General features: G+C 43.7%; 1 protein-coding gene across 3 annotated transcripts in view; it reads left to right on the top strand.

Moving 5' to 3' along the window:
- The first annotated feature begins 3,919 nt into the window (after positions 1-3,919).
- MAF (MAF bZIP transcription factor) overlaps positions 3,920-19,606 on the top strand; it is a 405,682-nt gene continuing 389,995 nt past the window's right edge. For 2 of the 3 annotated variants that reach the window (XM_054535059.1, XM_063717363.1), the window contains exons 1-2: positions 4,589-5,880; positions 18,784-18,845. In XM_054535059.1, the coding sequence (XP_054391034.1) occupies positions 4,766-5,880; positions 18,784-18,817 (1,149 nt within the window). In that variant the 5' untranslated portion in view covers positions 4,589-4,765 and the 3' untranslated portion in view covers positions 18,818-18,845. Of the gene's footprint in view, positions 5,881-10,105; positions 10,829-18,783; positions 18,846-19,606 lie in introns of those variants that run through there. The other variant, XM_024233206.3, reaches the window with a different exon arrangement.

Here is a 19,606-nt window from a genome sequence, read left to right as displayed (position 1 = left end):
CCCTGCTAACTGAAGACTTTTAAAAGGATTTATCTAACACTAGACCTAAGAACAGTGTACGCCTTATCATTCAGTTACTCTGAAGAACTCTTTCTCAAATCAATTTAGTTGGTTTCACAGTGAAATTTAGTGGACACTGGTTAGTTCTGCCCCATAAAATCAGCTCCTAAACAAAGAGTCCAGACACTATACCTGATGCATCCCGTTCTATTCAGATTATGGATGTCTGATTCCAACATGATATATTTGAGTTGCTATAACTCACAATCGGGGAAAATATATTCCTTTAAGCTTTTAATCTTTGTAATTTGGACATGAACCGGGGTTTTGTTTTTCATTTTTGCATGAAGTCGTTATGTATGTACTGATGTGAAACTATAATTGTGTTTCTGATGTTACTGTGTCACAATATTCTATGCAATGTAACCCATGTCCTCCTCCCCCTCAAAAATCTTATATAAATATTCATTGCTTTCAGAAACTTTAATACTACTGGTCCGAATTGGTCAATAATGACAAATGCATGGTTTCTAAATTACTGTATATTGTTCTACAGAGATTACTACAGTATATACAGCAAAGGGATGTTAAGCAGTAAGAAAACACAGTTCACATTGTATTTGGATTAGATTGGTTTGGATAGAAGTGAAACAAACAATGTTAGCAAAGAAGTCTAAAGAAATGTGGCCCACTTTAATTGTACAGAATCAAAAACCTGAATAGTACTAATTAAAATGAGAGAGCTCAATTGTTATAAAAGAAATGCTGCTAACAGAGAACTGTAAATGTTTAGACACCCCTGTGAATCACTAAATAATAATGTAAAAAGGATAAAAATGAGAATTAAGTTATAAGCCTGACAGCACTACTGCTACACATCTAAAAACATAATTCTGATCCTCTCTTTTTTTTCCCAAGAGAAAATGGGAGACTATAAAAGACCTTGCAATAAGAGAAATAAAAATACCATGTCTTCACAGCAGTGTACATAAATAAACAATAAAAATGTGCAGATAATAATATATTTAGCTGCCCAAACATGGGCATTTAATTTCTAGAAATGATATATAACAATGTAACAATTAGATACTCAGCCATGAATGTGTACGGCATAGTCTTCATCATTAGCAAACTTTGTGTATAAAATATTACTTATTATTTATTATAATACTGCTTTCAGAGGCAATGATCATACTTTACAGCTTTTAACACAAATATGATGCAAAAGGATTAAAAATATATCACAAACAAAAAATAAATTCTTTCTAAAAATACTTAAATTCGTATTTTACATGAAAAATATAAACTTCAGACATTTGTGACTACTGACTTTTAAAAAGACCTAGAAAACTATTGTTATGGGCAATGTTAAATGACATAATGCTTATGTAATGGAAAGTGTGGATTTTCCTCTAAATAAACTATAATCCCTTAACTTCATTACTAGGTAAAATATTGTTAAACAGAAGGAAAGCAAGGGAATTCTGCTAGGTTGCATAAATATTGACAAAATCTTCACTCTTTCTTCCCCAAACTGGTAATAGACATAGTTTATTCCACCCAACAAAATGCTCTTATAAGACCAAAACTACCCTTATAAACAACTTCTCTGCAGTCACGATGAAAAGAAACACTACTTGTCTGAAAAATATCAACAGTGCTGCCCTTTTCAGATTAGGATGTGCCTACAAATCTTTTGGGAAGTCTCCCATTAAGGATTCCTGGGTTTGCTGAAACTGAAGTCTACTAGGATCAGAGAAATTAACACACGTCTAATATGGTGCAAGGAACAAGTGAGAGACACCTGAGGTTATAAATAGCAAAGCATGCTGCGGGGTGGGGAAGACCATTCTGAAGTGCAATGTTCAAGACGCTGGTTTAATATATGACTAAGTGTCAGAAGTCAGGTTTTCTGAGAATTACTTTTCAGATAAACAACTTTATAGCACTGCACTTAATCTTACTTACTAGAGACATCTCATTTATCACTGAATTACAAGTAACTTAAATTCTATTGATATTGCCATAAAGCCCGTTGAAAATCTATCCTGGCACTTTTAAAGGGTTTGGGGCCCTGTTACATGGGGATCTGCTTGCAAAGGTCTCAGCCAGAAATTACACCCCGAGGGTGTCTGTATCCCCTGGCCTCTTTGTCAACAATCAAGGAGAAGAGGAGGGGCAAAAATGATCCCTGCATCTGCCAGCACTTTCTTCGACCCCTTTCCTATAGGGTCGTGTTCTCCCACTTCAGTCATACTAACTTTGTGTGCTTCTTTCCTCCTCCCACACTGGGTAACCAGCTGCTTTTCACTTCATCGACAAAACTGGACACGGATCAATTTCAACTGACCTTTGCCGAAAGGTGGCGCTGTTGAGGTAAAAACCAACTCGCTCCAACAATAGTTTCCACTCTTCGATCCTTTTGCAGGCTTTTCAGAATTTTTTTTTTTTTTAATGCACCCTCCTAGCGTCTCCCCCCTCTCATAAAGTAAAATAAATACGATTAACAACACCAAATGCATTTCATTAATTGAAGGAATCAACAGTCCCAACTTCTAAGCAGGCGGGCTGGTCTTCCAAAGGCTGGGTCGGTTTCAGGAGCTTTCTCTCCAAATAAATCTCTGCTTCTTCGACTTGCCTATCGCTTTAAAATCTTAGAAACAGAGTTAGTTGTTGGTTTCCTTCTTTCTCTTTTCTTTTACTTTATTTCTTTTTTGCATAAACTTTTACAGAATCAATCTAGAAATTTGAACTACTTATTAGCATTTGCAACTGGGGGTGGGGGGAACAGCCTCCCCCACCCCACCCCCCACTCTGCGTTTCCGGACTAGTTCCAGAAACCGCGGTTTAAAATTTAACCCTTCGAGGGTAGCTGGTGAGGGCTGGGGTATTGTTTTTCCCCCTTGCTCCCCGCCACGATCAAGTCCGAAATAATTAAAGGAAACGTAAAAGTGCAAAGGGCGCGCCTGACCCTGATAAACAGAGGTCAGATTTCGTAAGGGGATGGGTGAGTGTGAGTGTGTGTGTGTGTAAGAGAGAGAGAGCGAGCGCGCAATATGAGTCTCAAAGGCCAAACTCCGGCCAGTCAGGAGCCAGAGGGCTGAGCCCGGCTGACCTGACTTTGAGCTTCCCCGGAGTTATCTCGCATAGGCGCTCGCTCTGTCCAAGGGCACGCGACGCCAGCGGGCAGCCAGTCTCCATGAGGAATGGCCTCTAAACAACTTATTTTACGTCCTTTTAAAGACAGTGATAAAATGGGCTTTCTCTCTCCACGGACTCCCAGCCTTCTGGGCAGGCGCACGACCGGGCGGCGTCCAGCCCGCAGCCCCGACCCGGACACCCCAGTGCATCCCTCCCTTCCCGGTCCCTTCCCCGCACGGGCGCCCGAGTGACGGACAAAGAGTTGGGGCCAAGTTTGAGCGCCGGGCACGGCCAGGCTCAGGGAAGGAAGGTCCCCGGCAGACACCTGGGTGCCAGAGGTGGTGCGAGGAGGAAAAGCTGGGAGGCGAATTCACAATCCTGGGGGTGGAGGGCAGGCAGGGGAGGGGAATCAGGCCAATCCCAGCAGAGTGAGCCCCCGGAGAGCTGGTGCTCCGGATGGGAGGCTTGTCTTGCGCTCCACAGAAAAGCAAACCGTCCTCCCAAGTCCTCCCGGATTGCCGAAGCCCCTCTGGAAAAACTCCTTCCCCTCTTACACCAAACTTTGCGCCGGGCCTCGTTCCCTCCTGGGTAGGCAGCGGCGCAGGAAGGGTTAAGCCAGCCCGTCCCAGCTGACAGTCAGCTGATTGGGCCCTGATTGACAGCTCCGAAAAGTTTCCTTGTTTCTATACTATTATGCTAATCGCGGCCGCTCTCGCCGCCTCCCATTGGCCCGGAGTGCCAGTCAATTTCTCATTTGGACCTGACGTCACGAGTGCTATAAAACTCAGCAATTGTTTAAACTCTTCTTGCTGGATCAGAGGCTTTAAAATCTTTTTTCATCTTCGAGCTGTAGCTCGGGCTGCTTGTCGGCTTGGCCGCCCCCTCCCCCCTTTGCTCTCTGCCTCGTCTTTACCCAGGACTTCGCTATTTTGCTTTTTTAAAAAAAGGCAAGAAAGAACTAAACTCCCCCCTCCCTCTCCTCCAGTCGGGCTGCACCTCTGCCTTGCACTTTGCACGGAGGGAGAGAGCGCGCGAGGGAGAGAGAGGAAAGAAAAAAATAATAAAGAGAGCCAAGCAGAAGAGGAGGCGAGAAGCATGAAGTGTTAACTCCCCCGTGCCAAGGCCCGCGCCGCCCGGACAGACGCCCGCCGCGCCTCCAGCCCCGAGCGGCCGCCGCGCGCGCCCTGCCTGCAGCCCGGGCCGGCGAGGCGAGCCCTTATGCAAAGCGCGCAGCGGAGCGGCGAGCGGGGGACGCCGCGCACCGGGCCGGGCTCCTCCAGCTTCGCCGCCGCAGCCACCGCTGCCGTCACCGCAGCCCGCGGAGGATCTTCCCGAGCCTGAAGCCGCCGGCTCGGCGCGCAAGGAGGCGAGCGAGCAAGGAGGGGCCGGGGCGAGCGCGGGAGCACATTGGCGTGAGCAGGGGGGAGGGCGGGCGGGCGCGGGCAGGGCGGGGTGGGGGGTGTGTGTGTGAGCGCGCTCGGAGGTTTCGGGCCAGCCACCACCGCGCAAGCTAGAAGCGCCCCAGCCCGGCAAGCTGGCTCACCCGCTGGCCACCCAGCACAGCCCGCTGGCCCCTCTCCTGCAGCCCATCTGGCGGAGCGGCGGCGGCGGCGGCGGCAGGAGAATGGCATCAGAACTGGCAATGAGCAACTCCGACCTGCCCACCAGTCCCCTGGCCATGGAATATGTTAATGACTTCGATCTGATGAAGTTCGAAGTGAAAAAGGAACCGGTGGAGACCGACCGCATCATCAGCCAGTGCGGCCGTCTCATCGCCGGGGGCTCGCTGTCCTCCACCCCCATGAGCACGCCGTGCAGCTCGGTGCCCCCTTCCCCCAGCTTCTCGGCGCCCAGCCCGGGCTCGGGCAGCGAGCAGAAGGCGCACCTGGAAGACTACTACTGGATGACCGGCTATCCGCAGCAGCTGAACCCCGAGGCGCTGGGCTTCAGCCCTGAGGACGCAGTCGAGGCGCTCATCAGCAACAGCCACCAGCTCCAGGGCGGCTTCGATGGCTACGCGCGCGGGGCGCAGCAGCTGGCCGCGGCGGCTGGGGCCGGTGCCGGCGCCTCCTTGGGCGGCAGCGGCGAGGAGATGGGCCCCGCCGCCGCCGTGGTGTCCGCCGTGATCGCCGCGGCCGCCGCGCAGAGCGGCGCGGGCCCGCACTACCACCACCACCACCACCACGCCGCCGGCCACCACCACCACCCGACGGCCGGCGCGCCCGGCGCCGCGGGCAGCGCGTCCGCCTCGGCCGGTGGCGCGGGGGGCGCGGGCGGCGGTGGCCCGGCCAGCGCCGGGGGCGGCGGCGGCGGCGGAGGCGGAGGCGGCGGGGGCGCGGCGGGGGCGGGGGGCGCCCTGCACCCGCACCACGCCGCCGGCGGCCTGCACTTCGACGACCGCTTCTCCGACGAGCAGCTGGTGACCATGTCGGTGCGCGAGCTGAACCGGCAGCTGCGCGGGGTCAGCAAGGAGGAGGTGATCCGGCTGAAGCAGAAGAGGCGGACCCTGAAAAACCGCGGCTATGCCCAGTCCTGCCGCTTCAAGAGGGTGCAGCAGAGACACGTCCTGGAGTCGGAGAAGAACCAGCTGCTGCAGCAAGTCGACCACCTCAAGCAGGAGATCTCCAGGCTGGTGCGCGAGAGGGACGCGTACAAGGAGAAATACGAGAAGTTGGTGAGCAGCGGCTTCCGAGAAAACGGCTCGAGCAGCGACAACCCGTCCTCTCCCGAGTTTTTCATGTGAGTCTGACACGCGATTCCAGCTAGCCACCCTGATAAGTGCTCCGCGGGGGTCCGGCTCGGGTGTGGGCTTGCTAGTTCTAGAGCCATGCTCGCCACCACCTCACCCCCCCCCCCCCACCGAGTTTGGCCCCCTTGGCCCCCTACACACACACAAACACGCACGCACACACCACACACACACCCCCCACACACACACCCTGCTCGAGTTTGTGGTGGTGGTAGCTGTTTTAAACTGGGGAGGGAATGGGTGTCTGGCTCATGGATTGCCAATCTGAAATTCTCCATAACTTGCTAGCTTGTTTTTTTTTTTTTTTTTTTTTTTTTTTTTTACACCACCCCCCACCCCCACCCCCGGACTTGCACAATGTTCAAAGATCTCAGCAGAGTTCTTCATGTGAAACGTTGCTCACCTTTGAAGCCTGCATCATTCACATATTTTTTTTTCTTCTTCCCCTTCAGTTCATGAACTGGTGTTCATTTTCTGTGTGTGTGTGTGTGTTTTATTTTGTTTGGATTTTTTTTTTTAATTTTACTTTTGGAGCTTGCTGTGTTGCCCACCTTTTTTCCAACCTCCACCCTCACTCCCTCTCAACCCATCTCTTCCGAGATGAAAGAAAAAAAAAGCAAAGTTTTTTTTTCTTCTCCTGAGTTCTTCATGTGAGATTGAGCTTGCAAAGGAAAAAAAAAATGTGAAATGTTATAGACTTGCAGCGTGCCGAGTTCCATCGGGTTTTTTTTAGCATTGTTATGCTAAAATAGAGAAAAAAATCCTCATGAACCTTCCACAATCAAGCCTGCATCAACCTTCTGGGTGTGACTTGTGAGTTTTGGCCTTGTGATGCCAAATCTGAGAGTTTAGTCTGCCATTAAAAAAACTCATTCTCATCTCATGCATTATTATGCTTGCTACTTTGTCTTAGCAACAATGAACTATAACTGTTTCAAAGACTTTATGGAAAAGAGACATTATATTAATAAAAAAAAGCCTGCATGCTGGACATGTATGGTATAATTATTTTTTCCTTTTTTTTTCTTTTGGCTTGGAAATGGACGTTCGAAGACTTATAGCATGGCATTCATACTTTTGTTTTATTGCCTCATGACTTTTTCGAGTTTAGAACAAAAAAGTGCAACCGTAGAGCCTTCTTCCCATGAAATTTTGCATCTGCTCCAAAACTGCTTTGAGTTACTCAGAACTTCAACTTCCCAATGCACTGAAGGCATTCCTTGTCAAAGATACCAGAATGGGTTACAAATTTAACCTGGCAAACATTGAAGAACTCTTAATGTTTTCTTTTTAATAAGAATGACGCCCCACTTTGGGGACTAAAATTGTGCTATTGCCGAAAAGCAGTCTAAAATTTATTTTTTAAAAAGAGAAACTGCCCCATTATTTTTGGTTTGTTTTATTTTTATTTTATATTTTTTGGCTTTTGGTCATTGTCAAATGTGGAATGCTCTGGGTTTCTAGTATATAATTTAATTCTAGTTTTTATAATCTGTTAGCCCAGTTAAAATGTATGCTACAGATAAAGGAATGTTATAGATAAATTTGAAAGAGTTAGGTCTGTTTAGCTGTAGATTTTTTAAACGATTGATGCACTAAATTGTTTACTGTTGTGATGTTAAGGGGGGTAGAGTTTGCAAGGGGACTGTTTAAAAAAAGTAGCTTATACAGCATGTGCTTGCAACTTAAATATAAGTTGGGTATGTGTAGTCTTTGCTATACCACTGACTGTATTGAAAACCAAAGTATTAAAAGGGGAAACGCCCCTGTTTATATCTGTAGGGGTATTTTACGTTCAAAAATGTATGTTTTTTTTTTTTTCAAAATTAAAGTATTTGGGACTGAATTGCACTAAGATATAACCTGCAAGCATATAATACAAAAAAAATTGCAAAACTGTTTAGAACGCTAATAAAATTTATGCAGTTATAAAAATGGCATTACTGCACAGTTTTAAGATGATGCAGATTTTTTTACAGTTGTATTGTGGTGCAGAACTGGATTTTCTGTAACTTAAAAAAAATCCACAGTTTTAAAGGCAATAATCAGTAAATGTTATTTTCAGGGACTGACATCCTGTCTTTAAAAAGAAATGAAAAGTAAATCTTACCACAATAAATATAAAAAAATCTTGTCAGTTACTTTTCTTTTACATATTTTGCTGTGCAAAATTGTTTTATATCTTGAGTTACTAACTAACCACGCGTGATGTTCCTATGTGCTTTTCTTTCATTTTCAATTCTGGTTATATCAAGAAAAGAATAATCTACAATAATAAACGGCATTTTTTTTTTGATTCTGTACTCAGTTTCTTAGTGTACAGTTTAACTGGGCCCAACAACCTCATTAAAAGTGTAAAATGCATCCTTTTCTCCAGTGGAAGGATTCATGGAGGAATAGGGAGACAGTAATTCAGGGTGAAATTATAGGCTGTTTTTTGAAGTGAGGAGGCTGGCCCCATATACTGATTAGCAATATTTAATATAGATGTAAATTATGACCTCATTTTTTTCTCCCCAAAGTTTTCAGTTTTCAAATGAGTTGAGCCATAATTGCCCTTGGTGGGAAAAACAAAACAAAACAGTGGAACTAGGCTTCCTGAACATGGCCCTACACTTCTGATCAGGAGCAAAGCCATCCATAGACAGAGGAGCCAGACAAATATGGCGCATCAGAGGTGGCTTGTGCACATATGCATTTAATGGTAAAGAGAAACAGCGCTTGCCTTTTCACTAAAGTTGATTATTTTTCCTTCTTCTCTTACACACCGTGATTTTCTTGTTAGCAAGGCCTGACAAGATTTAACATAAACATGACAAATCAAAGTTGTTTGTTTTGTTTTGCTTTTCTCTTTAACATTGAAGGTCATTTGTCTTAAATAGGAAAAAGAAAATCCACTCCTTACTTCCATATTTCCAAGTACATATCTGGTTTAAATTATGTTATCAAATCATATTTCACCATGAATATTCAGTGGAGAACTTCTCTACTTAGATGAGCTAGTAATGATTTCAAATCATGCTATCCCCAGAAATAAAAGCAAAAAATAATACCTGTGTGGAATATAGGCTGTGCTTTGATTTATTGGTATTTACCCCAAAATAGGCTGTGTATGGGGGCTGACTTAAAGATCTCTTGGAAAGACTCAAAACTACCTTCACTAGTAGGACTCCTAAGCGCTGACCTATTTTTAAATGACACAAATTCATGAAACTAATGTTACAAATTCATGCAGTTTGCACTCTTAGTCATCTTCCCCTAGCACACTAATAGAATGTTATACAAAGCCAGCACTGTTTTGAAAATATAGCCAAACACGATGACTTTTGTTTTGTTTTCTGCAGTTCTTAAAAGAAAAAAAGATAATATTGCAACTCTGACTGAAAGAGTTATTTTGAAGAAAACAGGTTGTGTTTGGTGCTGCTAAATTCTGGCCAGTTTATCATCTGGCCTTCCTGCCTATTTTTTACAGAACACGAAGACAGTGTATAACCTCGACATTTTGACCTTCCTTTATGTGCTAGTTTAGATAGGCTCCTGAATCCACGCTTAATTTTGCTTAACAAAAGTCGTAATAGTAAACCTCCCCTCATGAGCTTGAAGTCAAGTGTTCTTGACTTCAGGTATTTCTTTCCTTTTTTTTTTTTTTTTCCTGATCACAACTAAGAGATACACAAACTCTGAAGAAGCAGAAATGGTAAGAACACTTTTACAAGAAAGCATCTGATGAAAGATTTTAGGCAAACATTCTCAAAATAAGAGTGATATTCTGGATGTAGTTATTGCAGTTATCTCATGACGAATGAGGCCTGGATTGGAAGGAAAATATAGTTGTGTAGAATTAAGCATTTTGATAGGAATCTACAAGGCAATTGAATATAATAAGCAGGTTTGGGCCCCCAAACTTTAGAAAATCAAGTGCAAAGGTGCTGGCAAAAATGAGGTTTGAGTGGCTGGCTGTAAGAGAAGGTTAACTCCTAGTAAAAGGCATTTTTAGAAATAACAATTACTGAAAACTTTGAAGTATAGTGGGAGTGGCAAACAAATGTTTTTTTTTCTTACAAAGAACTCCTAAGTCCTAAGTGCCGTTCATTACAATAAGTCTCTAAATTAAAAAAAAAAAAAAAATCATATGAGGAAATCTAGCTTTCCCCTTTACGCTGCGTTTGAGTCTTTGTCTAAATAGTGTTAAAATTCCTTTCATTCCAATTACAGAACTGAGCCCACTCGCAAGTTGGAGCCATCAGTGGGATACGCCACATTTTGGAAGCCCCAGCATCGTGTACTTACCAGTGTGTTCATAAAATGAAATTTATGTGAGAGCTGTACATTAAAAAAAAATCATCATTATTATTATTATTTGCAGTCATGGAGAACCACCTACCCCGACTTCTGTTTAGTCTCCTTTTTAAATAAAAATTACTGTGTTAGAGAAGAAGGCTATTAAATGTATAACTTCCATAGTAATTAACTATGCCTCTTGTCTGGGGGTTTCATAGAGACCCGTAGAAAAGCGCACTCCTGCTTTTCGATTTATGGTGTGTGCAAGTAAACAGGTGCATTGCTTTCAACCTGCCATACTAGTTTTAAAAATTCACTGAAATTACAAAGATACATATATATGCATATATATAATGGAAAGTCTCCTGGAATGCAACAATTAGCATTTTAAAAGCATATATAGGCATGCACATTCTAAATAGTACTTTTTCATGCTTCATTGTTTCTCTGGCAGATAATTTTACTAAGAAGAAAAATAGATATTCGACTCCCCTTCCCTAAACAAATGCACGGGCAGAGGCTCCAGCAGAGCCGAGCCCCCTGGTTTTCTCGTAGGCCCTAGACAGTGTTGCATTTATCAGTGATGTCAAACATGCTCATTTGTCAGACATAGCTGTAAATGAAAACAATGTGTGGCAAAATACAAAGTTAGATAAATACACACCCTCTGTGTGATTTTTTGCTCCCTTTTCTTTTTTGCTCCCAAACACTCAAAAAAAAAAAAATCACCTCCTTTACATTTCCCTGGCTTCTTGCATGTTTCCCTTTTCAAAAACCATGTAATAATTTTTTACAATGTATCTGACACATTAATATATTGACATCAAATAGGCAGACCTACTACTTTTGCCTAGCAGATAAATCTGCTATGGAGACATCATTTCCTCGCTGTCTCAAAGCCATAAGTACCTGGGAGCCTTTCAACACAGACCCCTCCGATGGGAAATGCTGTTTATTACTGAATGCAGGATGCTCACGCTCTGATCTTTTGTCCCTTGTGCCTTTACCCCAGTCATTTTTACTTAGCAACACCAATTCTAGATACTTCTATTCTGAAGTAGAAACATACCCTTGCCACACCGCCAGTTTTCCTGCTAAAAGCAGTGGACAGAAGGCAAATCATGGTCACCCTCACAAACATGGCACACAGCTGTCTCGGTAGCTGCATTCCCAGCATGTCCTGGTCTAAATATCTAGAGTTGCCTATGACACGTTCAAAGGTTCCCAAGCACAGTACATCGGGAGGCTTTTGCTGTTGTGGCCGTTGTTTTCGTTTAGGCCAACTTACTTCCGTATTCACATACTCTTGGCTTTATGAAATACACTCCTCTAGTCTACTAGGCCAATCAATATATTTAAAAGTCTGATTGCCACATGAGTCTCTCTCTGTCTCTCTTTTTGTTTTTTGTTTGTTTTTTTCTGTTTTGCCTGCCGGTAGTTAAAGACTGAGATAGGTTGGAAGACTAAAATACAAGAGTACATGAGTGACAACCTTCAGCCGTCTGATTTCCATGCCAGTAAAACACACAACCAAGCTCTTCTTAGCACTGCTAATATAAACATTCACTAAGAGGGAATAGGAAGTGAGATTTACCAGCTTCACTTTGCTGATTTGCAAGGTTCCCCACTACGATTCACTGTCATTTGATTTTTCAAAAATAATTTTGTCCCTCTCTTTAAAGAAATGTCTTAGTTCTTTTGTTTTGTTTTATTTTTTTTGGAGAAGTTTTATCTGCAGTGATAGGCTACAATTTTTATCTCCTCTGATTATTTGTCAGGATGCTGAATGAATAATTTGGGTCCTGTGCCTTCCTTGTTGTTTTGAGGAAAATAAGAGAAACTTGGAAGTTTGTTTCACTCTTAGCCCATCCTAAATCTAAAAGAAGATGTCCCAAGTCCAGGCAGGCCATGTAGTAGTTATAAAGGAGGTGGTCCAGGTCCAGCCACCTCAATCAGGATTTGTTTGTTTTGAAGCATTTGCTTAAAAGCGGAGCAAGAGTCTTAATCCAACTTCCCATAACACTGCTTTTTCTCGCTTTTGATATAAATCTTCAAAATTCAGACATGAAACAGCCCCAGAAAAGGGGAATTCTCTCCAGGCATTGCTCCGCCCCAGCTCCTGAACAAACCCAGCTCTGTCTAGCATTTTTTTCCCTAGTGGGGGTAGGGGACAGGGTGAGAGAATTTCAGTCTCCCAGGCTGTCTCATGATTGTTGGGGCATAAAGAAACACAGTCCTGCCACAAATTGAGAGCATCTTTACCCTTTAGAGAGAAACAAAACAAAACTAAACAAACAAATCAAATTGCTTTTCATGAAGGCATAGCAAATAAAATCTCGGGCTCCCTGTTCCCTGCACCATTTGTAGGAGGTGAGAAATAAGGGAAACAAGAGAAAGGAGAACTTTAAAAGCAGGAGGCCCAGAAATAATCCCTGTTACCAGTCTGAATTTCACTTGCTCCGTGGCTAATGTCAGACCTAGTGAGCATGTATGCCAGAAATAAACTAGGCTCGGCTGTCCATTTCTTTAAAATATGTTCACGTTTCCTTTTTGAAAACAATTTTGGGGAGCAAACCCAAATGGAGAGATCTGAGGAAATCATCAATGTCTTAACATTTGAGTATTTATAAATATATCAGTCTGTGATTTGATGATGGTGACATTTTGGACCAGCCAGACATGTTGTGCCAATATTTAAATGGTCACTGCAATAGTTTTATAACATCATGACAGTATTTTATTGTTTAAATTTGAAGGCCTTCTGTGTGTTTTCCGTAAGTCTGCCCGAACGAAAAAGGCTGAGATGGGAAGAGCAAACCAACAATACACAGAAATAAGATCTTTCTATGAGTTTTCGTCAGAGTCGTACAGTTTTAAGAAACTCACAAAACACATTTTCCACGACTATGACTGGAATGCACAGTTCCTTACACGAATCATAGCATCTACTGAGCACCTCTTCTCTTGTTCAACACAATTCATTTCCTTTTCCTTCCTTTTTATTAAATAACAGTTTTCCCTATAATTAGAACTGTGGATTGCAAAATCACATTCCTCTCTTCTACAGAGATGCACCTTAGATCTTTAGTTACAATTAGAAGGAGCATTAATTCAAGAAAGATGGATGAAGGAGTCATGTCTTCTGAGCTTTGGGAAAAAGAGTGGAAGGAGAGGAAAGAGTTTTCTGTATTTTCCCCTACACTCCTCAACCTGCCCCTCACCCGTCAACCCAGGCCTTGGTGTGAGCTGCAGACCAGTGATTCGCATTCTGAATTTCTCTATTCTAAATATTCTGATTACCAGCCTTGACCCTTTCCAAGCTGAGATTCCAAAGAACCATTTTTTCCTTGTGATTGGTGCTTTCCGTTAGGGAACAGGAGAAGTCATGAAACCTTATAGAACTGGATAGGAAGGAGTGAAAATCACTCTCCTTCCAGAATCCCCAACAAGGATAATTGTAAAGTGGACACTGGCCTGAAAAATTAGGTAGGAGTTCAGAGTCCCTTTTTGCAACCTATAGTTGCCCTGGTTCTCAATATGACCTCATCCACTTCTTGAGGCCTGTAGAAGTGCGTTTCTGATTTTGTTGGAGGAATTCTGCAGAAGGAAAGCAGGCCGAGGATCCCAGGACAATGGGCAACCTCAAACTAGGCCCAGAGAGCAGAGGAGAGGAAGGGACCTGCCTGCAGAGGCTGGGAGAGTATGGCCCAGACTAACACAGGCCAACCTTGGCTTATGACCTTCTGTTGCCAGGGGTCAGCTCCAGGTCATTCTCAGAGTCCCCCCAAAACCTCCCACCAAGAAGGATCTGTTTGTAGGGTGACTAACAAGCCACTGACAGGTTGTGAGCTCTCCACAGAGTCCTAGAAACAACAGTGAGGTCCTTAGCACCAGGGTCCGCACCCTTCCCACCTGACTCCTGTCCAATCCCAGGAGATTGGACTCCTGTCCAATCTCCATAATTTCTGACACCTTTTCCTCCCATGCCTGGTCATCCAGGGCCATGAAAGAGCCTCAGAAGGCACTGTCCTCAGGCCAACAAGTGGCGGAAGCTGAGGTCTGGGACCCAGTAAGTCACCTCCGCCCCAGTTTAAGTGTAGACACAGACAGGGAGAGGGAGAGGGTCCGCGGAGCGTCACTGGAAGCTCAGCTGGAATCTTTAAAGCTGGCCAGAGCTTTTGGTGCAATGGTCTTGAAGCCTGGAATGAAGGAGATGAAGGCAGAGAGGATGCTGAGTTTGTCCTCTCTCGCATTTTCTAAGAACAACCCTCCCTCCATACCCCTCCATCTTCCCCCACCCCCCCCGCCGCCAACCCCGCGGGCCCCGGACAGGAACACTGCATTCCAGTCCTTTATGCATGGGTTCTGCGGGGGGGGGGCCCAGTGGCCCTGGGCATCACTGCCCGAGCCTGGTGGCTGCAGGTGCGTGGGGCTGGGTGTGCTCCCCACCCTCTGAGGTCCCCCGAGAGGCGTACAGCAGGTGCGCAGGGACTGGAGCCCAGGCAGAGGGGGCGGGTCCCGAAGATTGCCTGAAGCTACCGAGTCCCTCAGTCCTGGGCCGGGCCTGCAGTCCCAGACCCGCAGCAGTGCCCAGGGAGCCGGTGCGCTCAGACGCCAGCAACGCAGCGCCCCTCGGAGATGCCCAGGACGTCGCCCGGCGCCCGGGGGCGCTAATGACGGCCACACCCAGCGCGCCCCAGGGCCCCGCGCCCACCCAAGCTCCCGCACCCCTGCAGGAGCTCGGATTGTGTTCAAATTTGGTTTAAAAAGTCAAGAGGACTGCCCCAGCGCGAGCGAGCTCCGGGGATATCAAAACTCCCTGGTGCGCCGCTCTCCTGGGTGGGCGGGCGCCTGGAGGGAGGGAGCAAGACTCGGTCCCCGCAAGGCTCCGCCCTTCACCTTGAGACCCCCTCACTCCACCCGATAGCGGCCCCAGGAACCCTCTGTAAATAAGATCATCGGCTCCAGATCATTTGATTTTTCTTCTATTAGTTTTCCGGCCCATTTTCCAGTTTTTTTTTTTTTTCTTTTTTCTTTTTTTTTTTTGCCTGCTTCGGCTAGAGACAGAGTAAGAGGGAAAAAGAGAAAGGCAAGCGGGAAATCCAGATAGCATGTTTAAAAATCTTTACGGAAATCTCGATACGGTTTGGGGTTTCCGTGGTGTAGTTTGATGCACATTATAAAACAAAGTTAGTCAAGCAAACTTTATGAGGATTGCTCCAACAGCGCCAGGATGAGGGTCCTGCCTGCATTCTTGGATTTCACACAGTTCTAGACACATCTCAGGCATCCAGGCACTGTCTCAAGAGGACAGACTTTTAAAACCACTATTTTCAGAACGGATCTTTTCCATGAGGGGCCTTTTTCTTAGAGGGACCCTCGGTTTGTGAGAATACTTAAGTTAGGCAAGTATCATTATACCTTAAAAAAAATAAATCTACTTTTTACTCTCTCCCTCTCTCTTAGGTAAGGATTTATTCATGCACGGATAAATACATTGAAACTAAAACAAACATGTCAGTATCTGAGATGCTTTTTACACTGTCAGATTTTTTATGTAAATCTTGTTTTTCATAGAAGGCGGAAAAACCCTCGGTAATCTTTCTAAGATTAAATCTGTTAAAAGGTGATGTTTGTGTCTTTCCATCTTCAGGCATTCACTCCAATATATTTTTTCATCTGGCTTAAAATATTTATTTATTTATTTATTTATTCATTTATTTTTTCCTGGGACCCTTTAACACATTAGGGAGGGGGGAAGCTATTAAAAGATAAATCTGGCCCGGTATGGTGGCTCATGCTTGTAATCCCAGTACTGTGGGAGGCTCAGGCGAGCGGATCACCTGAGGTCAGGAGTTTGCGACCAGCCTGGCCAACCTGGTGAAACTCGGTCTCTACTAGAAATACATAAATTAGCCGGGCGTGGGGGCACGTGCCTGTAATCCCAGCTACTCAGGAGGCTGAGGCAGGAGAATCGCTTGAACCTGGGAGGCAGGAGAATCACTTAAACCTGGGAGGCGGAGGTTACAGTGAGCCCAGATTGCGCCACTGCACTCAAGCCTGGGCAAAACAGCAAGACTGTATCTTAAAAAAAAAAAAAAAGAAAGAAAGAAAGAAAGAAAAGAGATAAATCTACAGTTCCCACTTTATGAAATAAAAATGATCCGAAAGGCAGAGTTCATCAGTCAACTCTGTCCTTTGGTAGGCATGCGCAGAGCCTGGGCTGAAACTGCTGTCTTAGGGCAATCTTCCCAAGTAAAAGGCAGGTAAGCTCCCTTTGCCAGACTTTCTGTGACTCGGAGCAGTGTGGAGACACATGCTGACAGCCTGCAACACGTTTTCAGGTTGCGATCCCCACGTTAATTTACTGCACTGTGCAGGTAATGAGCCCTTTTAAAATCTTCCCTGGAATATCAGTGCACGCTCCTGTGCTATTTAAAGAACTCTTCAATTGTTAGGTAAACAGATCCAAGCATAAGAGCTATGTGCTCGTAGACATCTGGCTTAGATTACTTCATTGCGGCCCAGCTCAAAAATCTCTCTTACCCCGAAGTGAGACCTCTTTTTTCCCCACCATCTTTCCCCAGTAACTGGTCTGAAGGAAGGTAATATGAACACAGAAACTGCAATGGCTTTTGGACACTTTTCAGGTGTGCAAACAGAATCTACCCCGCCCCGCCCTTCTTTTGAAAGTAAATGCTGTGATAACGGGATGGTTTCCCCAGGTGGCCAGAGAGTAGAGGTCATCTTGAAGAAAATGACACCAATGATCTAAAAAGGACAACTACTTTATGAGATTTCAGGCAAGATGCCAAATATCGCATTTAATGAGGCCTGTTTTTTTTCCTCCAAAAATAACGGAGACTATCAATGATATGGTCAGGAAGGCAAAGGGGGCATTTTGCAAAGCCTACGTCCAATTATTGCTTTGTAATAATTTTCTAAAATTGAAAAATGCCTCACAAGTATATGATCTCATGTAAATATTCCTTGCCGAAGCTTAACATATGTTTGCAATGCCCCCAAGGAATTACAAAAATATTCTCCCCACAATCTCTTAAGCTTTTAAACTCTATTCATTTGCGTTTCTAAAAGAATCTGTTGTTTCTAAAGATTAAAAATAAAGTAATCCTATAGGGGAAGTTTTTTTTTTAAAGAGATTAGCCATCCGAACTTCAAATGGAGAACAATTGATACTGATACACTTCCAGGTTTTATCACTTCATTCTGTTTCTTGTTTCTTTCCTATTATTTTTTTGCATAGAAATTATATATTTGGCAAAAAATAATGTATACTAATACGTAAAGGCGAGTAATTTCTACCTTACGATTTGAAAAGCATTTCTATACAAAATGTGAATAAATGCATATAACATATTTAGGGCAACTTTGACAGATACAAGGGTAAGAAATTATTTATCCGAGTGCTTTGGGCATAGTCTTACCATTTAGATAAAGGGCATTTGAAGGAATTAGAGGGTTACGCTGAATGAAAATGTAAGTAAAGAAAGATTATATGTTCTATTACAGCAGCCTAGAGAATTCAGCAGGTGCATGAGCATAGCATATTTGTTCACACCAATTGTAAGGTAATCCAAATAAAAGTGTGGGAGATTAAAGAAAAATAACTGAATATCCATGTTGGAAAAAGAATTAGATTGACTTACTAGTTTATCGCCATTATTGTACACAGATTTTCCGTGACGATGTTGAATTTTTTAAATTAGATTTTAAATATATTTTGACAGTCCGAACTTGTATAGTGTGACTAACTATAGGAAGAAATGACAGGTCTGCTTTGTTATTAAACTGCTGTCTGGAAAATATTGGGCTCTGTGCAGTAAATGATAATTATTTTCCTGCTTACATTAGTACAGCTAATAGCAATAAGCATTTTTTGAACCATAGAAAGCTAACTACTTTGAATTACTGTGCTTTGTTATTCACTGTGAAGCAAAAAGATTTTTTTTAAAGCAACCTCATTTTCATATCACCGTTCTAAGCACTACCTGCTACTAATTTAAACAGGGCAGAAGTTAATAAATAAAGAGGCAGTATCTAAGTGGTTCTATTTGTTAAAAGAACATTTGCAGTTAAGGTCAGTGGTGCCAGCAGAATAGACAGAGCAACAGAGGAGGTGGGGGCAGATGGAAGAGAAGGAACCCTAGCACACGCCGGCAGAAGCTGGGCCAGTGTGGTTCTCCCAGGGGTGGACAGCCTGAGAGCACTTGAGAGAAGCCCATCAGAAATGATTCGAATCCTTCCCTTCTATGAACCCAGAATCTCTTGGCTCCCTTTGAACTGAGGATAGCTTCAAAGCTGATCCAGGGTGCCAGCCAGTGGGTTATGGCTATCTCAGCCTCCCATTTGAGGAGCAATAGTTCAGAGGAAGTGAACTTGTATCGCAGGCCATTCCCTTCCACATCAACCCCTCCTCTGGCTTGACAGGGTTGAGGCCACCACACAAAAGCAAATGGAACAAAATCACTCTTCTTTTGGTGTAATTCTGCCCTTTTGATAGATAGTTAGGCTGCCTGTAGCATACTGTTCTTGAAACATTCTTCGTGGTTATTAATTACCCTTTGTTTATTTTAATATATTTACTAAATCAGGTACCCAAGGGAATCCTCTACATCAGTGATGTGAAAAAATCCAGTTGCCTGAAGTCAAAGAGGTACATATTGATTTTTGATTTGCATGTGCTTGAGTTTTTTTTTTTTTCTTTTCTTTTTTTTTTAATGAAGGGAAAATCAAGGAAGCAAACAAGGAATGCTGCTAACTTTTTAGATGTGAAAAGTTCCTGTTTCATTAGTTTTAGTATTTGGGTTTCACATTTCATGTAAATGGTGACACTAGGTGCCAAAGAGGAGGGATACGTGCGATATATGTGAGAATCAGCATGCATTTATTTTTTCTGTGTTTATTTCATTATATCCGTGTGTTATGTCAAGTTACTAATCCAGTTTGAGTGGATCTCAGAACTTCAGCTTTATCCAACGTGAGTCTACTGACATTCAAAGAGCTGCTTCTTCTACTTGAGTGTCAGATAATTTGGGTGAATCTGTGAAACTAGTATCCATCGCCCTTGGCCAGTTTTACCAGGGCCTCGTAAACATTTCAAATTTACAGTCACTTATAATTCAGTTCTTGCTTACATTTGGACATTTTAGTGTAATTTCAAAGCACAGTGTATCCCCACTTCTGCGTCCAAATGTGACTATGGATCCCCTCCCCACTTCAGTACAAGAAAGAAGGGAAAGGAGGAGTTGGGTGGGAAGCAGAAACCTGATTTTCATCTATTAAAATAATGGAATTGAGCTATTTAAATGGGTTTTCAATTACAAGTGTCCCAGCATGAATTTTATTATGAACCCTCTTCATTTGGAAAACTAGACCAACATTCTTACAGCAATAATTACTTAGTGTCATAGTTTT

The sequence above is a fragment of the Pongo abelii genome, chromosome 18 (genome assembly GCF_028885655.2).
Source record: "Pongo abelii isolate AG06213 chromosome 18, NHGRI_mPonAbe1-v2.0_pri, whole genome shotgun sequence".
NCBI lineage: Eukaryota > Metazoa > Chordata > Mammalia > Primates > Hominidae > Pongo > Pongo abelii.
Note: the sequence above shows the minus strand (reverse complement) of the source record. Positions and strands in the feature narration are given on the sequence as shown.